Source organism: Pongo abelii, chromosome 3, assembly GCF_028885655.2.
Source record: "Pongo abelii isolate AG06213 chromosome 3, NHGRI_mPonAbe1-v2.0_pri, whole genome shotgun sequence".
Lineage (NCBI taxonomy): Eukaryota > Metazoa > Chordata > Mammalia > Primates > Hominidae > Pongo > Pongo abelii.
In genome coordinates this window covers 147,027,893-147,045,681 of record NC_071988.2, presented here as the reverse complement: position 1 = coordinate 147,045,681, position 17,789 = coordinate 147,027,893, and the positions used below count along the sequence as shown (strand labels likewise).

General features: G+C 32.7%; 1 protein-coding gene across 3 annotated transcripts in view; it reads right to left on the bottom strand.

Annotated features, from left to right (window-relative positions):
* FAT4 (FAT atypical cadherin 4) overlaps positions 1 to 17,789 on the bottom strand; it is a 183,091-nt gene that overhangs the window by 5,607 nt on the left and 159,695 nt on the right. For all 3 annotated transcript variants that reach the window (XM_024246169.2, XM_054554467.1, XM_063723654.1), the window contains 4 exons: positions 11,087 to 11,172; positions 10,014 to 10,193; positions 7,496 to 7,620; positions 5,613 to 5,830 (listed from right to left, as the gene is read on the bottom strand). In XM_024246169.2, coding sequence (XP_024101937.2) covers positions 5,613 to 5,830; positions 7,496 to 7,620; positions 10,014 to 10,193; positions 11,087 to 11,172 — 609 coding nt within the window. The remainder of the gene's footprint in view (positions 1 to 5,612; positions 5,831 to 7,495; positions 7,621 to 10,013; positions 10,194 to 11,086; positions 11,173 to 17,789) is intronic.

Genomic DNA, 17,789 nt, shown 5'->3' with positions numbered 1-17,789 from the left:
TAGTATGCAATTAAAATATGGTGTGCTTAAATAAAAATCATTAATAAAACTAAACTTTAATTTTTGACCAGTCTACAGCAGATAGAATAGCTGAAGAATCTGGTTGTATTAGAATATACTTACACACTTTGTCTCTACAATTTTAGGCAACATATACTTTTACATTTAAGTTTCAATGGTTTTCAATGTATTCTTACATGTATACCTAATTTCTTAAAACATGATGAATTATTTTCCAGAACACAATTGAAATAATAAAGGGGTGAATGCCCATTTAAGATAACTAAATTATACCTTTTTTAATTATTTGTATTCCAATGACAACCTGCCATTGGAGTGTGTTATGCTGGTTCGTTTAGTAAAAGGCCTATAGTACTAAAAAATTGTGAAAACCACCTGCAAAAAGAAAAAGGAATGCTCAGCTAAAAAGGAAGCATAGTTTAAAAATAAAGATGAAAATAATGTTTCACCTCTCATCTTTTACACACAAATTTTAGGAAAAAATGATGCCTATTGTTTATATCATTTATTGAGATCAAAAACTACGATGAACAAAGAGTGAATTCTTAATGAGGTGTCTGAGCAAGCCTTCACTTTGGCTGTCTTTTACAATTTATCTAAGGGATACTTGGTTTATTTTATTTTGTCCAGGAGAACATTGGGTAACAGGGTGCTCCCACTCCAGCTTCCAGCTACTGAGTTTCCAGTATCCTGAGTAGACCATTTTAGAAAATGAGATAATTTATGAGGCAAGATGAACATTTGGTTCAGGGAGCATAATCCCATTACCACTGCCAGACAGAGCTGGTGTGTTGGCAGGGGGATGCTGTGGCACTGTTCCTCAAATAACGGGAATGAAAAGATGGATCAGTTTATTTTGTCACTCAGATCAAATGCTATTTCTACATGCAACAAACACATCTGGTAAAACTAAAAATCAGTTCATTTGTACTTTACCGAAAAGATGTCTAACACATTTACATATGTTATTCATATAGTAATATTTTATTAAAGCAATTTTTCCAGATAATATTTCAGCACCAAACTAAAAAAAAAACCCAGAAAATTCTAGCTAAATGACAATAACATTTCATCAAATGGGCAACATCTCATGACACACAGTAAAAACAGCAACTTTCTTTGGTTATAGCTGGAGTCCTTTTTGAAAAAAAAAGAAAAAGGAAAAGCTTCCTCCCAGCTCTTTCCTCCTAATTGATTTCATCATGTCATCCTTTTATTCAATAAATTTTTGATGAAAGAGCACTTGGAATATACCACAAATTGGGGTGGATAAGAATATAAGTTCCCATTATAACATTCTTAATGTTTTCCTTCTCCCTGGCAGTACTGTACTTAACACTTATATAATTCTTCCCTTTTAAAACATCATGCTAATTTTTGCTTGGTTTTATTTATTAATAAACAGTCAATGATGAACCATAGGAGCTGAAAAATTATTATCGCCTAGTGACCCAGTAGCCATTGTAATGTCATAGTACAACGAATTACTCATCGCGGGGATACAGGTGTAAGCAAGCCTACTGCGCTGCCAGATGTATAAAAGTATATCACATGCAATTATGTATAATACATAATTCTTGATAATGATAATAAATGACTACATTAGTAGTTTATGCATTTACTATACCAAGTTTTTTTTTATCATTATTTTAGAGGGTACTGCTTCTAATGATATAAAAAATAGCTGTAAACCAGCCTCATCTAGGTCCTTTAGGTGGGATTCCAGAAGAAGGCATTGTTATCATACGAGATGACAGTTCCATGTGTGTTATTGTCCCTGAAGACCTTCCACTGGGACAAGATGTGGAGGTGGAAGACAGTGATTTGATGATTCTGACCCTGTGTAGGCTGAGGCTAATGTGTTTTTTTGTTTCTTAGTTACTAATGCAAAAGTTTAAAAGTAAAAATAAAATGAAATAAAAAACTTTTAAAATATAAAAAAAGCTTATGGAATAAGGGTATAAGGAAAGAAAATATTTTTGTACAGCTGTACAATGTATTTGTGTTTTAATTGTTATTACAAAAGAGAAAAAAGTTAAAAATTGTAGAAGTTTATAAACTAAAAGAGTTACAGTAAGCTAATGTTAATTTATTATTGAGGAAAAATATTTTTGATAAATTTAATGTAACCTAAGTATACAGTGTTTATAAAGTCTGCAGAAGTGTATAATAATGTCTTAGGCCTTCGCATTGACCCACCACTTGCTTAATGACTCACTGACTCAGAGCAACTTTCAGTCCTACAAGCTTCAGTCACAGTAAGTGCAATTTAGGCAACATGTGAAACCTCATCCCTACAGAAAAATACAAAAATTAGCCGGGCATTGTGACACACACCTGTAGTCCCATCTACTTGGGAGGCTGAGGTGGGAGGATACATTGAGCCCGGGAGGTGGAGGCTGCAGTGAGCCGAGATCATGCCACTGCACTCCAGCCTGGGCAACAGAGCAAGACCCTGTTGCCCAGGCAGTCCCCCATCCCCCAAAAATCTTCTATGCAGTCTTTTTACTGTACCTTTTTTATTTTTGGATATGATTATATACACAAATACTTTCCACTGTGTCACAATTGCCTACAGTATTTAGTACAGTAAACATGCCATACAGGTTTATAGCACAGGAGCAATAGACTATTCCGTATAGCCTAGGTGTATAGTAGGTTGTACCATGCAGGTTTGAGCAAGTTCACTCTATGATGTTTGCACAAGAACGAAATCACCTAACAATGCATTTATTGAAATGTATTCCTGTCATTATGCAACTCATGACTGTATTTATTTGCTCATTTATTCAATTTGAATCTATAGAGCTTTGAATTCCTTATTCCAATTATTATGTATCACCTATGTTGCCCCCTTAAAAAAACAGACAAACACAAAACAAAAGAACTGATTTAGAGTAGAAATAAAGTCCATCACATTACTATTATTACAGAACATCAAATATGGAGCTATAGGATATGCCATGAATGAAGACAGATTTGTGAAATGAGTTAAATATTGGCCTACAAAGTTTTACAAAAGTATGCTTTCCTTTTGCCTTTCTCTATGAAACTTTCTCTTCTTAATTTTTTTTTTCTGAATAGACCCAATCCAGTCTACATATTCTTCTCTCTCCTCTCATCACTATTGCCGCCCACACCTGACACTGACACCCTCTCTCTCTTCTAGCCACATGGAATCCCATTTACCCAACACCCTTCCTCATTTTTCATAAAATGTCCTCATCTTCTGTCTGCGTGTGTGTGTGTGTGTGTAGAGAGAGAGAGAGAGAGAAAGAATCATAGAAAAGAGATGAGAGAGAGAGAGAGAGAGAGAGAATGCAAACCATAAGAAAGAGTTACAGAAAGGATCAGAAAAGGAGCCAAAAAAAAAAAAAAAAAAAAAAACGGAACCCTGGCATCTTGGTGACCAATAAGCTAATTGATAAGTAAAAGTCCATCCTAACTAGCTTCCTAGTCTGTATAAGCACTTGATATTCCTATCATCCAAATAATTTGCCTGCTTACAACAGCCACTTTCTTTCAGTTTACTTAGTTATTCTTAATTCACTGTTGTTATTTTTTCTTACCTATTCTCTTTACCTGCCAAGCCCCTTAATCTTTGAAAAGCTTCTTTTCAAAATTTTCATACAAAACTATGCATTTTGGTCTGTATTATTCATTTTTTAATTAATTTGCACTTACTTTCCTTTCAGGAAAAAAAAAATTAAGTTATTTCTACCAAGCTAACAAAATCTGGAGTTGTATGCGTTGTCCTGTTGGAAATAGAAGAATTTATGGTGACAAAAATGGATCCTGACATTCAGCTTTTTCCTTAGTGAAGAAAAAAATGTGTCTGATTTTTTTCAACCACATTGTATTTTGACTGAATTCCTTGGCTTAAAGTGTACGTTAGTACAGAAATATTTCATATGTCATTTAAATGGCACGAAGACTTGGAAGCAGCTTAACAGATAACACACAGACCTCAATGTCGAAGCCTCTCAAACCATATAAAATATGTTTCTTATAGAAGATGAGGACCTATTTCATTTTTTGCTTCTTTACTTTGTTTACTTCTAATACCCTTTTCAATGAAAATTATAAGTACCAACTAATAATGTAATACAATGGCTTATGTGTTCTCTTTTACAGTTGTTTTATTAACTCTGGAACTGGGTCCTTTGTTTCAGTAGAGGTAAAGTTAAAACCTGAAGATGTTCTCTTGTAGGGGAAAAGGGTAGAGTGCCTGCCATTTGGCACTAATGATATTTGGGGCCAGATAACTCTTTGTTGTGAAGTGCTACTGTTTAGCAGCATTCTTGACCTCTACCTCTAGACACCAGAAGTACTCTCCCAACTCCTAACTGTGACAACTGAAAATGTCTCCAGATATTGCCAAATGTCCCATGGGGGTAAAAGCTTTCCTAGTTGGAAATGACTGGACTAGAGGAATTATCATTTAAGAAGGTAAGAAATATTGGTTTTTGGACTACTTATTAAATATATTTATATGCAACATAATCATGGTTGGCTTGCACAGAGAAAAATTTTGAGGATGAAAGAGGCTGAAGTTTAGAAGTGAACATCTATTTTTATTTTTAGTATTATATGTGAATTAAACCTAATAATTTTTCTGAACATATTGCTCTTTTTCTCTGTGAACTATCCCTGGAGTAGTTATTAAATATTGACTAATAGATGAAAATAATTCAGGAAATCTAGATTTGTTATCTTAAGAATTTACTAAAATTTATATAAAAAATTATCAGTAGAATGATACAAAGTAATATTAATGGATGGCAGTAAATATAACTAAACTAAAGAAACTGTTGGTCTAGGAGATGACTTATTTGTGGGAAAGAAAGCAGAATATAGATTTAAAACTTCAGAAAGCTAAGGGCCGATACAAAAATGGATATCTAATTATTCATCTGTATATAAGTTTAGTATCTTATTTACAGATGAGAAAAAACAAATTATGTAAAAGCCTAATGATAAATCAATCCGTTGTTCTCATGAAGTATAATTTTTAAGATTATTTAAAAATTATTTGGAAAGGTTGAGTAAAATTATAATAAATTCCAAATATACTTTACTTCACAGAGTTTATATAGAGAATTGAATATATGCTCCAGAAATCATATAATTTCAAAATGTTTGTCCTCATTTCAAAATGTTTTTCCTTATTCTAATCGTGTCAATTGACATATACATATCAGTAGTTGAAATAATTGTTGGAGAAAAATATTTTTGTATTTCAAACAAACATTATATTTTTGGTTAGCTTTGTCTAAAAGTAAGAAAAGAAGCGATATAAATTCTTACCAGAAAAATAGATTGCAACTAATTCTTTGTGTGCTGGCCTACCTGGCAGGGTTCTCTACTCTAAAGCAACACAAAAGTGTGTAGAAACCAAACCATTCATATCTTTGTTACTCTGGCCAATGCCTGGGGAATAGTTAAGATAGATGACATTGGAATAGTGCCCAGCATTAGTCGGAACTCTAATGGGTTGTAAAGAAAAGGACAGAAATTATGGGGGAAGTGATTTAAACCACTACACAGCAGGCGGTCTAATCAAATGAAGTCACCATTAGCTTTTATCTCACCTTCACAGTAGTGTAATTGCTGCTTTCTTGGATATGGATTAAAACGCCATTCTCGCTTCTGGTCCTAAATTTTACTTCCAGACTGTTCACACCAAAAGGCTCCAACATGGCACCTCGTAAGCTTTGCCTTAACAAATATTCCCGCTTCTCATTCTGACTCATGTGGTAGTCCAAGCGCCCTTTGCCTTCTAATGATAAGGCAGTGTCAGGAGTAACAGCTGGAAGTCAAAGGAAAAAAGGGAAAATGAATGCATTCATTTGGCATTTCTTGGAGCATTTTCTATAGTGACAAAAATATGAAAAGGACAATGAAAATGTTGTTTTGGGAATTAATGTCCCCCAACTCTACTCTTAAAAAATAATTTCCATTTATGAATCATTATATAAGTTGATTTCACATGTTTAAATGCATTTCAGAACCATGAAATTAAAATACTCTATGACAGTCATTAACCATTTGGGAAATATTTTACTAAACTATTTGCCACATTATATAAATTATGAATATCTAAAGACAGCCACTTGTTGGTAATATGTACTTGAAAAATTTGTTTGTAATCATTTTCACTGTGTCTCCAAAACATATGTTTGCATGGTTAAAATGATTTGTAATCTTTAGTCTCTAGTATGCTATAAATTAGGACAAAGAAGTGTTCAATCAAGTATTTACATCTGTAATTAACTTTATTTTCAGTAATCATCACATATAATTTATCATCATGTATAATCACTATGTATATTATAGTTTATTGTAATCTGAAAAAATCCACAGTCCAGAAATATTGAAGCTTAAGTTATAGAAACAAATAATATAGCTAAAGAAAGAATATTAAGAAAATGAGCTCAAACAGATTTCAGCCCTGAAAGATACACTTTAAAAGGATACATTTTATAGTATGTGAGTTGTATCATGATTTAAGAAAAAGTGTCTCTGGTATTTATCTAGCCAATGACTCACATTTCAGATGTAATTAGGCTCCTTATAAAATATTTAGTACACTGAAAATCACATGACAATATATATTTTCTATGTTTTCATTATATCTAATATAATTACACACCATTATACTTTCTGCTAAGACCTTTTAGATTGTATTATGTCCTCAATTTTATTATGCATTTCTATTTGTTTTCATAACATAATTGAATCAAATGACTCCTTAAATGTAGTCAGATACCTGCAATGGAGTTAAGTAGTAACCACTTGTTTGAAAATGAAGAATTTTTAAAATCCATTAAAATAAAAAGAGGAGCCATTAGTTTTTAGTGAAATGTGCAGCTCGAAATTAGAGAGCACCATTTTCTAAATGATGTGAACATCGTTAATGTCTAAATAATAACATTAGGCTTAGAAGACAATGATGAAAGGATTTTAAAAAGTAATATTCAAAACTAATTCTACTACTTGCACGTTAAAATGAAAGTATCAACATTAATTTTAACATATTATGCTGCCTCTGTATGATGTTTTCAACTCAGTGTTGAGTGATTTAGTGTGTATACCTTTTTATGCACAAAAATTCACCAGAAAAATATCCCCCAAAGGCAGATAATATGAAAAAAAAAGCGTAACTATAACCTTTGATCTTTTAGATTGCCTAGCATTCTAACAGATAAAACAAACAAAAATAAGTTAATAAAATGCCTTTAAAGTGGAAGCTAGAGATTTAGTTAGTAAACAATTCTTTAAAAGGATATCATTCTTCCTCAACTTATAAAAATAATTTTTAAAATGTCACTGTATTTTACCAATTATTGTCCATTTAATATTTTAATATTTAGAATGAAAGCATAATTTTTAATTTGATTACATACTTGGGTGCATATATTTTACTTTTCATAGTTATTATAATTTCCAGGGGAAGATGGAAGACCTTACATACATTTTTCACAGTATTTCCCAGTGAGTCCCTCTTTGCAATGACACTGCTGCCATGACCAGTAATCCATACATGTGCCACCATGTTGGCATGGGCTGCGAGTACAAGCGCCTTCCAGCCTAGGGCATCTAAAATAAATCATAATGAGAATGATAACGCACATAAAAGATGAGGAGAAGTTTGCTAAAACTCGATATAAACTTTTATTAACTTGTTTAATTTCAAGCACTCCATTATTTGAAGCTCAAGTTACAACTACATTTGGAGAAACTAATCAAACCAGAAGTTTTCCTAGAAAACATAGTCTGCCTTACACTAAAGAAGATTCAAGAAAAATTATGTCTTATGTAATAATGAGAAAGATGTGACAATTTCTTCTTTAAATTAATTCTTACTTGAATAAAATATATTGGTCAAATAAACACTTTGGTTAATACATATGATCCAGGGACCACATATTTTTTGACACATGTCTATCAGGATACTCATGCAACTAGTGTTTATTGAATGCCTACCATATGCCAAGTACCGTTCTAAGCATGGAAGTAAAGTAATGAAAAAATAACCGTGTTCTCAGGAAGTACTTATTTTTTCTTGTGGAAGAGGCAGAAAATAAAGAAAAAAATAGCTATAGAGAAAATCAAGGTGAGAAAGGGTATAGTGAGTTTGCAGGTTTGCTGAATCTTTAGATTAGGCAGTGAATTAATCTTAATCTTTGTTAAGACCTAAATAAAATAAGGGAATGAAGTATATCTGGTAGAATATCATTTCAGCTAGAGGAAACAGCCAGCGAGAAGCCTTGAAGTGAAAACGTACTGCCATGTTTGAGAAACACCAAGTCCCAACATGGTTGGAGCTCAGGGAACAAGAAGAAGAATAGTTAGATATGTTCAGGAAGTGAAGGGAGATAGCAGATCATAAAAATGTTGTCAGTCGGGGTCAGGATTTTGGCTTTGAAGCTGGGTGAGATGGGAAGCTATTGAAGCACTTTGAGCCAAGAAGTGAAAAGTTAACTGACTTGTGTTTTAAAAACCATTCTAGGCTGGGTGCAGTGGCTCTCCTCTGTAATCCCAGCACTTTGGGAGGCTGAGGCCGGTGGATCATGAGGTCAGGAGTTCAAGACCAGCCTGGTCAACATGGTGAAACCCCGTCTCTACTAAAAATACAAAAATTAGCTGTGCATGGTGGCAGGCACCTGTAATCCCAGCTACTCAGGAGGCTGAGGCGGATAATTGCTTGAACCCAGGAGGTGGAGGTTGCAGGGGGCCGAGATCCCACCATTGCACTCCAGCCTGGGCGACAGAACAAGACTCTGTCTCAAAAAGCAAACAAACAAACAGAACCATCATTCTGGACATAAGGTCTAACAGAAACAGAGGAGTTAAAGGTAAGTCTAAAAGTTTTGTTTCAGTAGGTTTTGACCTAAAAAGATGTTCACAAAATATCTCTAAATGAAAAAAAAAAATTGATATTTAAAAAAGTACTTGTGTGAACACGGAGATACAAAAGGATGCACACCAAAGTATTAACAATGGTGGCAATCCCAATCCTTTGTTTTTCTGTACTGTTTGATTAATAATAATAACGAACTAGTGTAACTTTGTAACAAAACAGTAACAACATGTAGGAAAAGAAAGGCAAATAGCAAATGTTATTAAAATACTTAAGTTACAAACATTAGAAAGTATTCCTAGCTTTGCCCTTAATAGTTTTATTTCTAGTAATCTCATCCAAAAAATAATGTGAGCAAAGATTTTTGTGAAAATGTGTTCATCACGGGGTAATTGGTATGTTAATAAAATTGGAAATAACTAAAGTGTATAGCAATAGTTAAAATATAGCACATTCACATTGTGGGATACTAAGCAGTCACAAACATGACAATAATCTAAGAGTAGTTGTCTCTGGGTGGTTAGATTATAGGTTAATTTTGTTCTCTTCCTTGTATTTTTTCAGAATTTTTCAAACTTCAGTAATGAACAAAAGTAATTTTAAAATAAAATATGTAATTTCTAACATCCCTAAGTTATTGCTAGAAACCTAATTAATAATCGAATAAAAAAAGCCTTACAGTTAATAATTAATCAAGCTATTACCTGTTTTTAAAGCTGTATCAAGTTTTTAGGAATATGTATGTCTATAAGTAAAACTATTTAATGTGAAATAAAGTTCTATGTGCCCATGATGGCTAACATCTGTATATCTCTATGTGCTGGAACCCTTTTTTATATAACTTACCAACTTAACTAATTTAATCTTCACAACTCTCTGTAAGAGGATAAAACATATACATGCACACATGCATATATATATAGTATCAGACTCTAGAAACATTAATTTTCTAATTAAATATCATACTTTATGCCAAAATTTCAAAGTATAATATTTAAAATTCAAAACAATGTAAATCATTTGGCATTTTTAGAGATTTGAGCATAATAATTTCATCTTTTGATGCTCACTGAAGCATACTTTTTTTGCATTTTTTTCTTTAAAACAGTAAGAAATAAAATTGCCATACTGATCTAGGATGCCTTGTGCTGCCAAAGCTTGGCTGGGTTCCAGAGGCCTTCCATTGACTGCAAACTCCATTATACACCCAACAAAATCATGGCTTTCCACGTGTCCTCTCCTCTGAAGGATTGGTTCTAGCGATCTGATACCTCCAACTGTGACTCTATTTGGCTGAACATCAAGAGTCCTAAATAAAAAATGGAAGATATAAATATTAGTGTCAAAAGATTACATGTTTAGTATAATGTTTAGTTCGAAAAAGAGTGAATATAGCTTTTTTTGACATTTATTATAGTGTGATAAATTTCAATGGAAAATATGTAGAAGGGTGTCCTATAAACACACAGAGTTGTTAGACTTCCGAGTTATGAAAAATAATAACACTTATGGAAATTATGTTTTCAATTAGTCAAGTTAGATGTATATTATCACAATACTGAGTCAACAAGAAGGAGCATACTCTCAGAGGGAAAATAAAATGCTGTAGAATTAGTGGCAACTCTAATATTTACATTAGATTACATTGCTCCTTCCCTGAAGAGGTGATAAAGAATATCAGTAAGTTGATCAATGCAAGGGATGCCAATAAGTTGATTGAGGCAACGAATGATGCATCATGATGCATGACTACTTATTTTTCTCTGTTTATCATTTATTAAAATCACATTTTCTGGTAGATTACTGCTGTGTTCAGCTTTAAGTGCTATGGAAAAATATCTGTTAATAATTTTCACGTAAACTTTTAGAAATGCATTTGAAAGAACTGGGGTCTTTATCCTACATGTTTTTCAGAATGAAGGTCATATGCAATTATTTCATTAATCTTTCCAAAGACTACTGGCTATATTTAATTTCCTTTTCTCCAATTTTATCCTTATTTCTACCACTTCATTTCACACATTTTAACACATTTTGCACAGTAATTATTGACTATATATTTATATTATGAAAATTTGGAGAGGGAAATAAAATATCTTAAGCTTTATGTACTACTTAGCATCCTATAATTATTTTTAGGTATAAAATTTATTTTAAAAAATTTTAAGTAATAACAAAAATTAAACTAATCATATTCCTTACCAGTCATCTGAAACTGCCACATTACTGACAGTACAATATCCTGGATCTTGGTTCTCAGAACAGGAGTCCACAGTTAAGGAGGCTGCCTATGAAGCAAGAGAAAGAAACATTCAACTTTGAGTTCTACCGTCCCTATTAGCCTTTCTAGCCAACACTACCCATGACTTGTTTCTATGTGAACATGACTTGGAAACTGTGATAACATCTTGATTTAACGTATAAATCACATAATGATAATATTGAATCATGGGCACATGTTTCTTTGATATCTCAAACTAAAATTATGACTATCTATACCTATAAGAGGTAAAAGGGTACCTTTAAAAATCCTCTCCTGCTCCCCTGTTTTATAGATGAAAAAAGATAAAAATGCCATTAATCTTTTTTAGAATAATACACAATAGGTCTGAAACATCTTCCTGTAGATTACAATCTTAAGAAATGTGTTTATTGTACTGTCAAGCTATGTTAACAAAAGACACTTAATTTTTGATTTTCAAAAGTCTTATTCTAGTATGATTTCAGCCATATTTACAAAAAGATTATGAAAATACAGTATAAATACTATTATAGCAATCTATGAAAATTTAAATATTTGGATTAAAGTTTGAAATTTGTTAAACAAATCAAGTAAGTGCTCTTCTCATTTTTGTTAAGAATAATTATTTATAAATAACATTACAGCATATTTCTGTATAATCAGGATGTATTACTGTAGATCACTTTACTGTAAAAAATCCCCAATAGTATTTAAATAATGACTAAGTAGTCATTTTTGCATTCTAAGGGATGCAAAAAGCCTTGAGACAAAAGCCTTCTGTTTAGTAGAACATATGAATACTCCTTTTGATTGATAAACAAAGTCATAAATTTATGGTTAAAGGGCCTAAGAACATGATAACCATAGAAGTCAGAGTCCTGTATAATGAGTACCAGCAACTGAGGATGGCTGCAGTGCAGTCTAACACCAAAGTTGTATATCCATATTATTGTGTAATCTCCAATGCTACTGCGATGCACCTCCTTTGTTCCCCAAACTTCATTAAAATTTGACAAATGACAAACTTTGCACATTTTAGTTGCTGAAATTGTAAGAAGGATGGAGTGTAGTGCCAGTAAATCACAGGAATAGCGATAATTCATTATCTGAATGGACAGGAGGTTTAAAAGTTTCTCCCAACACAGACAATAAAGTGTTATTCTAAATTTACGAATGCCACAGACAGGGTTAATCCAAATTTGTTACATATGTAGAAGAGAAATATAAATACAATGCAATTATCCATTTATCAGGATGCTTATCATTTCAGTTTAATAAGAGCAAAGCAAATGTAGACAACAGTGCAGGAAGTTAAGCAAGTTGACTAATAACATGCCAAACTTAAATGCAAAGTTTTGGATATCAAATTTTCTGTATTAAAAAATCAGGCCACTTTCATTAGGAATGAAAATGATTAATTTCCTTAATATTCCACTTTTATCAATATTGCTTATGATTTTTAGGCAGTATCCATAAAATATATATTTAAATGGGAGACTTGTAAAAATTTATCTGAAGTATCTCACATTTTAAAAACAAAGACTGAGGTGAATGCAGAATCAATTTATTGTTTATCAAATATTACTGGCTAACATATTCTTAAATGTTTCTAAGAGTTAATTATTATAAGCTCTATACAATAAACTCTTGTGAGGCACATGGATTTTTTTTGCCATTTTTTTCAAGTAAATTATAATAAATACTAACATTTGTAGGAAAAATCTATACTTCCAATTCTCTGGCAAGACATTCATGTCCCATTTAGTTAACTCTTTTGATAGTTATGATTATTTCCAGTTATCTGTAAAATGGGGTGACACCCAATCTCAAAAGCAGTATTAGGTTTTTATAATTCAACTTCTGCTGCTTAGGTGACTATTTGATTGAACACATCTCTCTACATATATTATGCAAGTATCCTTGTAGAGATCCCTAAAAGTATCATAAACTAGAAAATACCACATGGATATTTATAAATGCCTCAACTAGAAAAATAACCTTGGATAACATAATTATATTTTAGTCATTGTTAATATTTCATATATGTCTAAAAGCTTGCTGATACAACTCAAAGAAAGAATAATGGAGGAGATGTTTTATTTTAATAGTAAGCTTATGCAATTTAATCTTCAGAGTTAAATTCTCTTTTACTGTTGAATTTTTATAGCTTTACCACCATAAATTAAAATGTTTTATCCCAACTATGCAATGATTTAAAGCTTAGAGGTTAATGATTTTGCCAGTTTCCAACCAAAATTATTTTCAAATGTAGAAAATGACAAATTCAGAATCCAGTAGGGGCCTTATTTTGGATGTTTTCTGAAACAGGAAGACATTTTTCCTATGACTCAAGTAATAATGACAGAGTTTTTTTTCACATTTGGTATTATTAAAAATTGATGACTATGGTCACAATAATACAAATGAACTGCATCCTTCTCCACTCACCTCTTGCTCCCATGTCCTTCTTTGATAGAATCAAATGCTCATGAAGTTTAATGTGACCTTGGAGGTCATCAGGTAAAATTGTTTATTTTACATTATAGTATACTTGACAACATATCAGAAATATGGTTATCTTACATATGTGTGGAGAATGGGGGTGAGGTGATGTCTACTATTACTCATCAGTTTTAGGATATTATTATGGCTAATGTGAGCCCAATCTATATATATCAATCTCTAAATGTTTTTCTAATTCTTTAAGGCCCAATATTTATGGTTACATCAATCATCAGGAATACTAGAATTGATTAAATCTATATTCTTCCAGAGGTCTTCCTCTGAGCATACCAGTTTGATATTATGGTGATTTTTAAAATCTCAAGCAAAAATCAGTGCAGTAACTTATTACTAATCAGAAAATATATTTTATCCAAGATTTGTTTGTTATACCTCTACTAATGTTCATTAAAGTCAGGTGGATTTTTAGGCACTACTCATAATGTAAACTTCATTGAGACCAAGATCAAGTAAAATATTCCATTACTTTACTTCAAAAGGTTATATGTGGGTTGTGTTGGTGATAATTCAGGGTGACCAACACCTGTTTAAGCACCTAATTCACAGAAATAAAATTTTAATTACGATTCATATTAACCTTTACAATCATATGGAAATGTGGGCATACTAGAATTAAAATATAAAATATAACATTATGTATTGACATCATTTTCGGAATGTTGGGGGTAATTTTATTAAGCAAACACTATATAAATTAAATATATTAGAAAAATGTTCCAGCTGGAAAATATTAACACTAAGTTCAAAAGGAAATGGAAAACCATCTATAACTAAAATGACTGATAAAAACCATACAATACTTTTGTTGTTTTCTCACCAATATTTCAAGTAACATACATTTAATAATGTGGTAGGACCCTGAATGCAGTTTGATGGATGTGGTGATATCCGTGAATGACATGTCTGAGCAGCTACCCTTGACCATGTTGACACAATCAATTGGTTATATTTAAAGCTACTCATTATTCTTTTTCCCCCTCATAATTAAAAATAGTTCTGTATTTTAAAACTTGCTTAAATTTCCTTTAATGTTGTAGTAAATTAGAGTGGAGGAGAGAAATGTCATTGTATCTGATGCCAATTCAAAATAAACATGGATTTATAAAATATTCCTGAGATCAAATGATAAATTTTGTTCTTTGATAATAGATTGTCTGTTATGTGTATTGGTGAAAAATAATTAATATTATAAGGTAGTTTCTGTCTTATGCCCGTATGAAATTGGTAATTATAGATTGCATAAATTTTAGCCTTTAAAATTAACTATGTGTCATAGGGAAAAAAAACTAGCAAAAGCTTGGTTAAAAACATTTTAAATATTACTTCTGAATATTGCTTATATGCATTCAGCAATATAACATATTCCATACATTTAGTGGCAAAAATTTCTCTGTAGTCACACAAATGTATGATTCATATGATCACTCTAAGGACTATATAAGTTACCATATATTTTAAAGATTGCCATGAAGTCAGAAATAAAATTATAATCATTTACATACCAAGTTTTTTCATTTAAAATGATTTAAGGGCACTTATTTTGTTGTTTTGGCTAGGCTTTCTTTTTAATAGACAATTTAACATTTTACACAATTCCTTTATCTGGGGTGAATTATAAATCTTACCAGTAACTACCCTTTTTTTTTTTTTGAGACAGAGTCTTGCTCTGTCACCCAGGCTGGGGTGCAGTGGCGAGATGTCGGCTCACTGCAAGCTCCGCCTCCCAGGTTCACGCCATTCTCCTGCCTCAGCATCCCCAGCAGCTGGGACTATAGGCGCACACTGCCATGCCGGGCTAATTTTTTTTTTTTTTTTTTTTTGTATTTTTAGTAGAGACAGGGTTTCACTGTGTTAGCCAGGATGGTCTCGATCTCCTGACCTCGTGATCCGCCCGCCTCGGCCTCTCAAGGTGCTGGGATTACAGGCGTGAGCCACCCCACCTGGCCACCAGTAACTACACTTTTAAAGGCTCAAAGTTAAAGTTCAAAAATACTTTAAGACAGATTTGTTAGTACCTTCTTATTTAAAAAAATCCTTGATAGCTGTTAGAGATGGGGAAATATGAAGAGACAGTTGTGAAGATAAATAAAGAATAAAAAATAAATAAGCCATTCCATTCTATTACACTATGTCAAATATTTTCAAACATTAATAAAGAAAAGATGTGATGCATTTTCCCTTATAAAGAAAAGTATTTATTTAATAAACACAAGTCCTAAATAGATATGTCATTCTTGTAACATGAAAGCCACATAATAAAATCAATATAATCTATAAATACATGCATGCCTCATTTTATTGCTCTTCACTTTATTGCACTTTGCAGATATTTTGTTTTATACCGATTGAAGGTTTCTGGTAATCCTGCATCCAGCAAGTCTATCAGCACCATTTTTCCAACAGCATGTGCTTACTTTGTGACTGTGAGTCACATTTTAATAATTCTCACAATATTTCAAATATTTCCTTATTATTTTATGTGGTATGGTGATCTGTGATGAGTGAAGTGTCCTTGGATGTTACTATTGTAATTATTTTGCGGCAACATGAACTGTGCCATATACGATGGCAAGCTTAATTGACAAATGTTGTTTACGTTCTGGCTGCTCCAGCAATTATCTGTCTCTGGTCTCTCTATCTATCCTCAGGCTTCCTTGTACCTTGAGATAAAACACTACTGAAATTATGCCAATGAATAACCCTACAATGGCCTCTAAGTGCTCAAGTGAAAGGAAGAGTTGCATTTCTCTCACTTTATACCAAAATGTAAAAATGAATAAGCTTAGTGAGGAAGGCATGTCGAAAGCCAAGATAGGCCAAATAGGCTTCTTGCGCCAAATAGTTAGCCGAGCTGTAAATACAAAGTAAAAGTTCTTGAAGGAAATTAAAAGTGCTACTCCAGTGAATATACAAATGATAAGAAAGCGAGATAGCCTTATTGCTGATATGGAGAAAGTTTTAGCAGTCTGGATAGAAGATCAAACCTGTTACAACATTCCCTTAAGCCAACATCTGATCTAGAAAAAGGCACTCTCTTCCATTGCATGAAGGCTGAGAGAGGTGAGGAAACTACAGAAGAAAAGTTGGAATGTAGCAGAGGTTGGCTCATGAGGTTTAAGGAAAGAAGTCATCTCTGTAACGTAAAAGTACAAAGCAAAGCAGTGAATGGTGATATAGAAGCTGCAGCAACTTATCCAGAAGATCTAGCTAAGGTCATTGATGAAGGTGGTTACACTAAAGAACAGACTTTCAATGTAAAAAGCAGCCTTTTATTAGAAGATGTCATCTAGGATTTTCATAGCTAGAGAAAAGAAGTGAATGCCTGGGTTAAAAGCTTCAAAGGATAGGCTGACTCTCTCGTCAGGGGTGAATATAGCTGGTGTCTTGAAATTGAAACCAGTGCTCCTTTTCCATTCTAAGAATCCTAGGGTCTTTAAGAATTATGCTAAATCTACTGCACCTGTGCTCTATCAGTAAACAGAAATGCCTGGATGACAGCACATCTGTTTACAGCATGGTTTATTGAATATTTTTTAGCCCACTGTTGAGATCTACTACTCGGAAAAAAAAGATTCCTTTCAAAATATTACTGCTCACTGACAATGCACCTGGTCACCCAAAAGCTCTGACAATGATGTATAAGGAGATTAATGTTGTTTTCATGCTTGCTAACACAGCATCCAGACTACAGCCCATGGATCAAAGAGTCACTTTGACTTTCAAGTCCTATTATTTAAAAAATACATTTCATAAGGCTATAGCTGCCACAGATGATGATTCCTCTGATAGGTCTGGGCAAAGTAAATTAAAAACCTTCTGGAAAGGAGTCACCATTCTAGATGCCATGAAGAACATTCATGATTAATAGAAGGAGGTCAAAATATCAATATTAAAAGGAATTCGGAGGAAGGTGATTTTTGACTCTCATGGATGAGTTTGAGGGCTTCCAGACTTCAGTGGAGGAAGTAATTGCCAATGTGGTAGACACAGTGGGAGAACTAGAATTTGAAGTGAAGCCGGAAGATGTGACTGAGCTGCTACAATCTTGCAAAACAAACATGAAAGGATGAGAAGCTTCTTCTTAGGGATAAACAAAGGAAGCGGTTTATTAAGATAGAACTTACTCCAGGTGAAGATGCT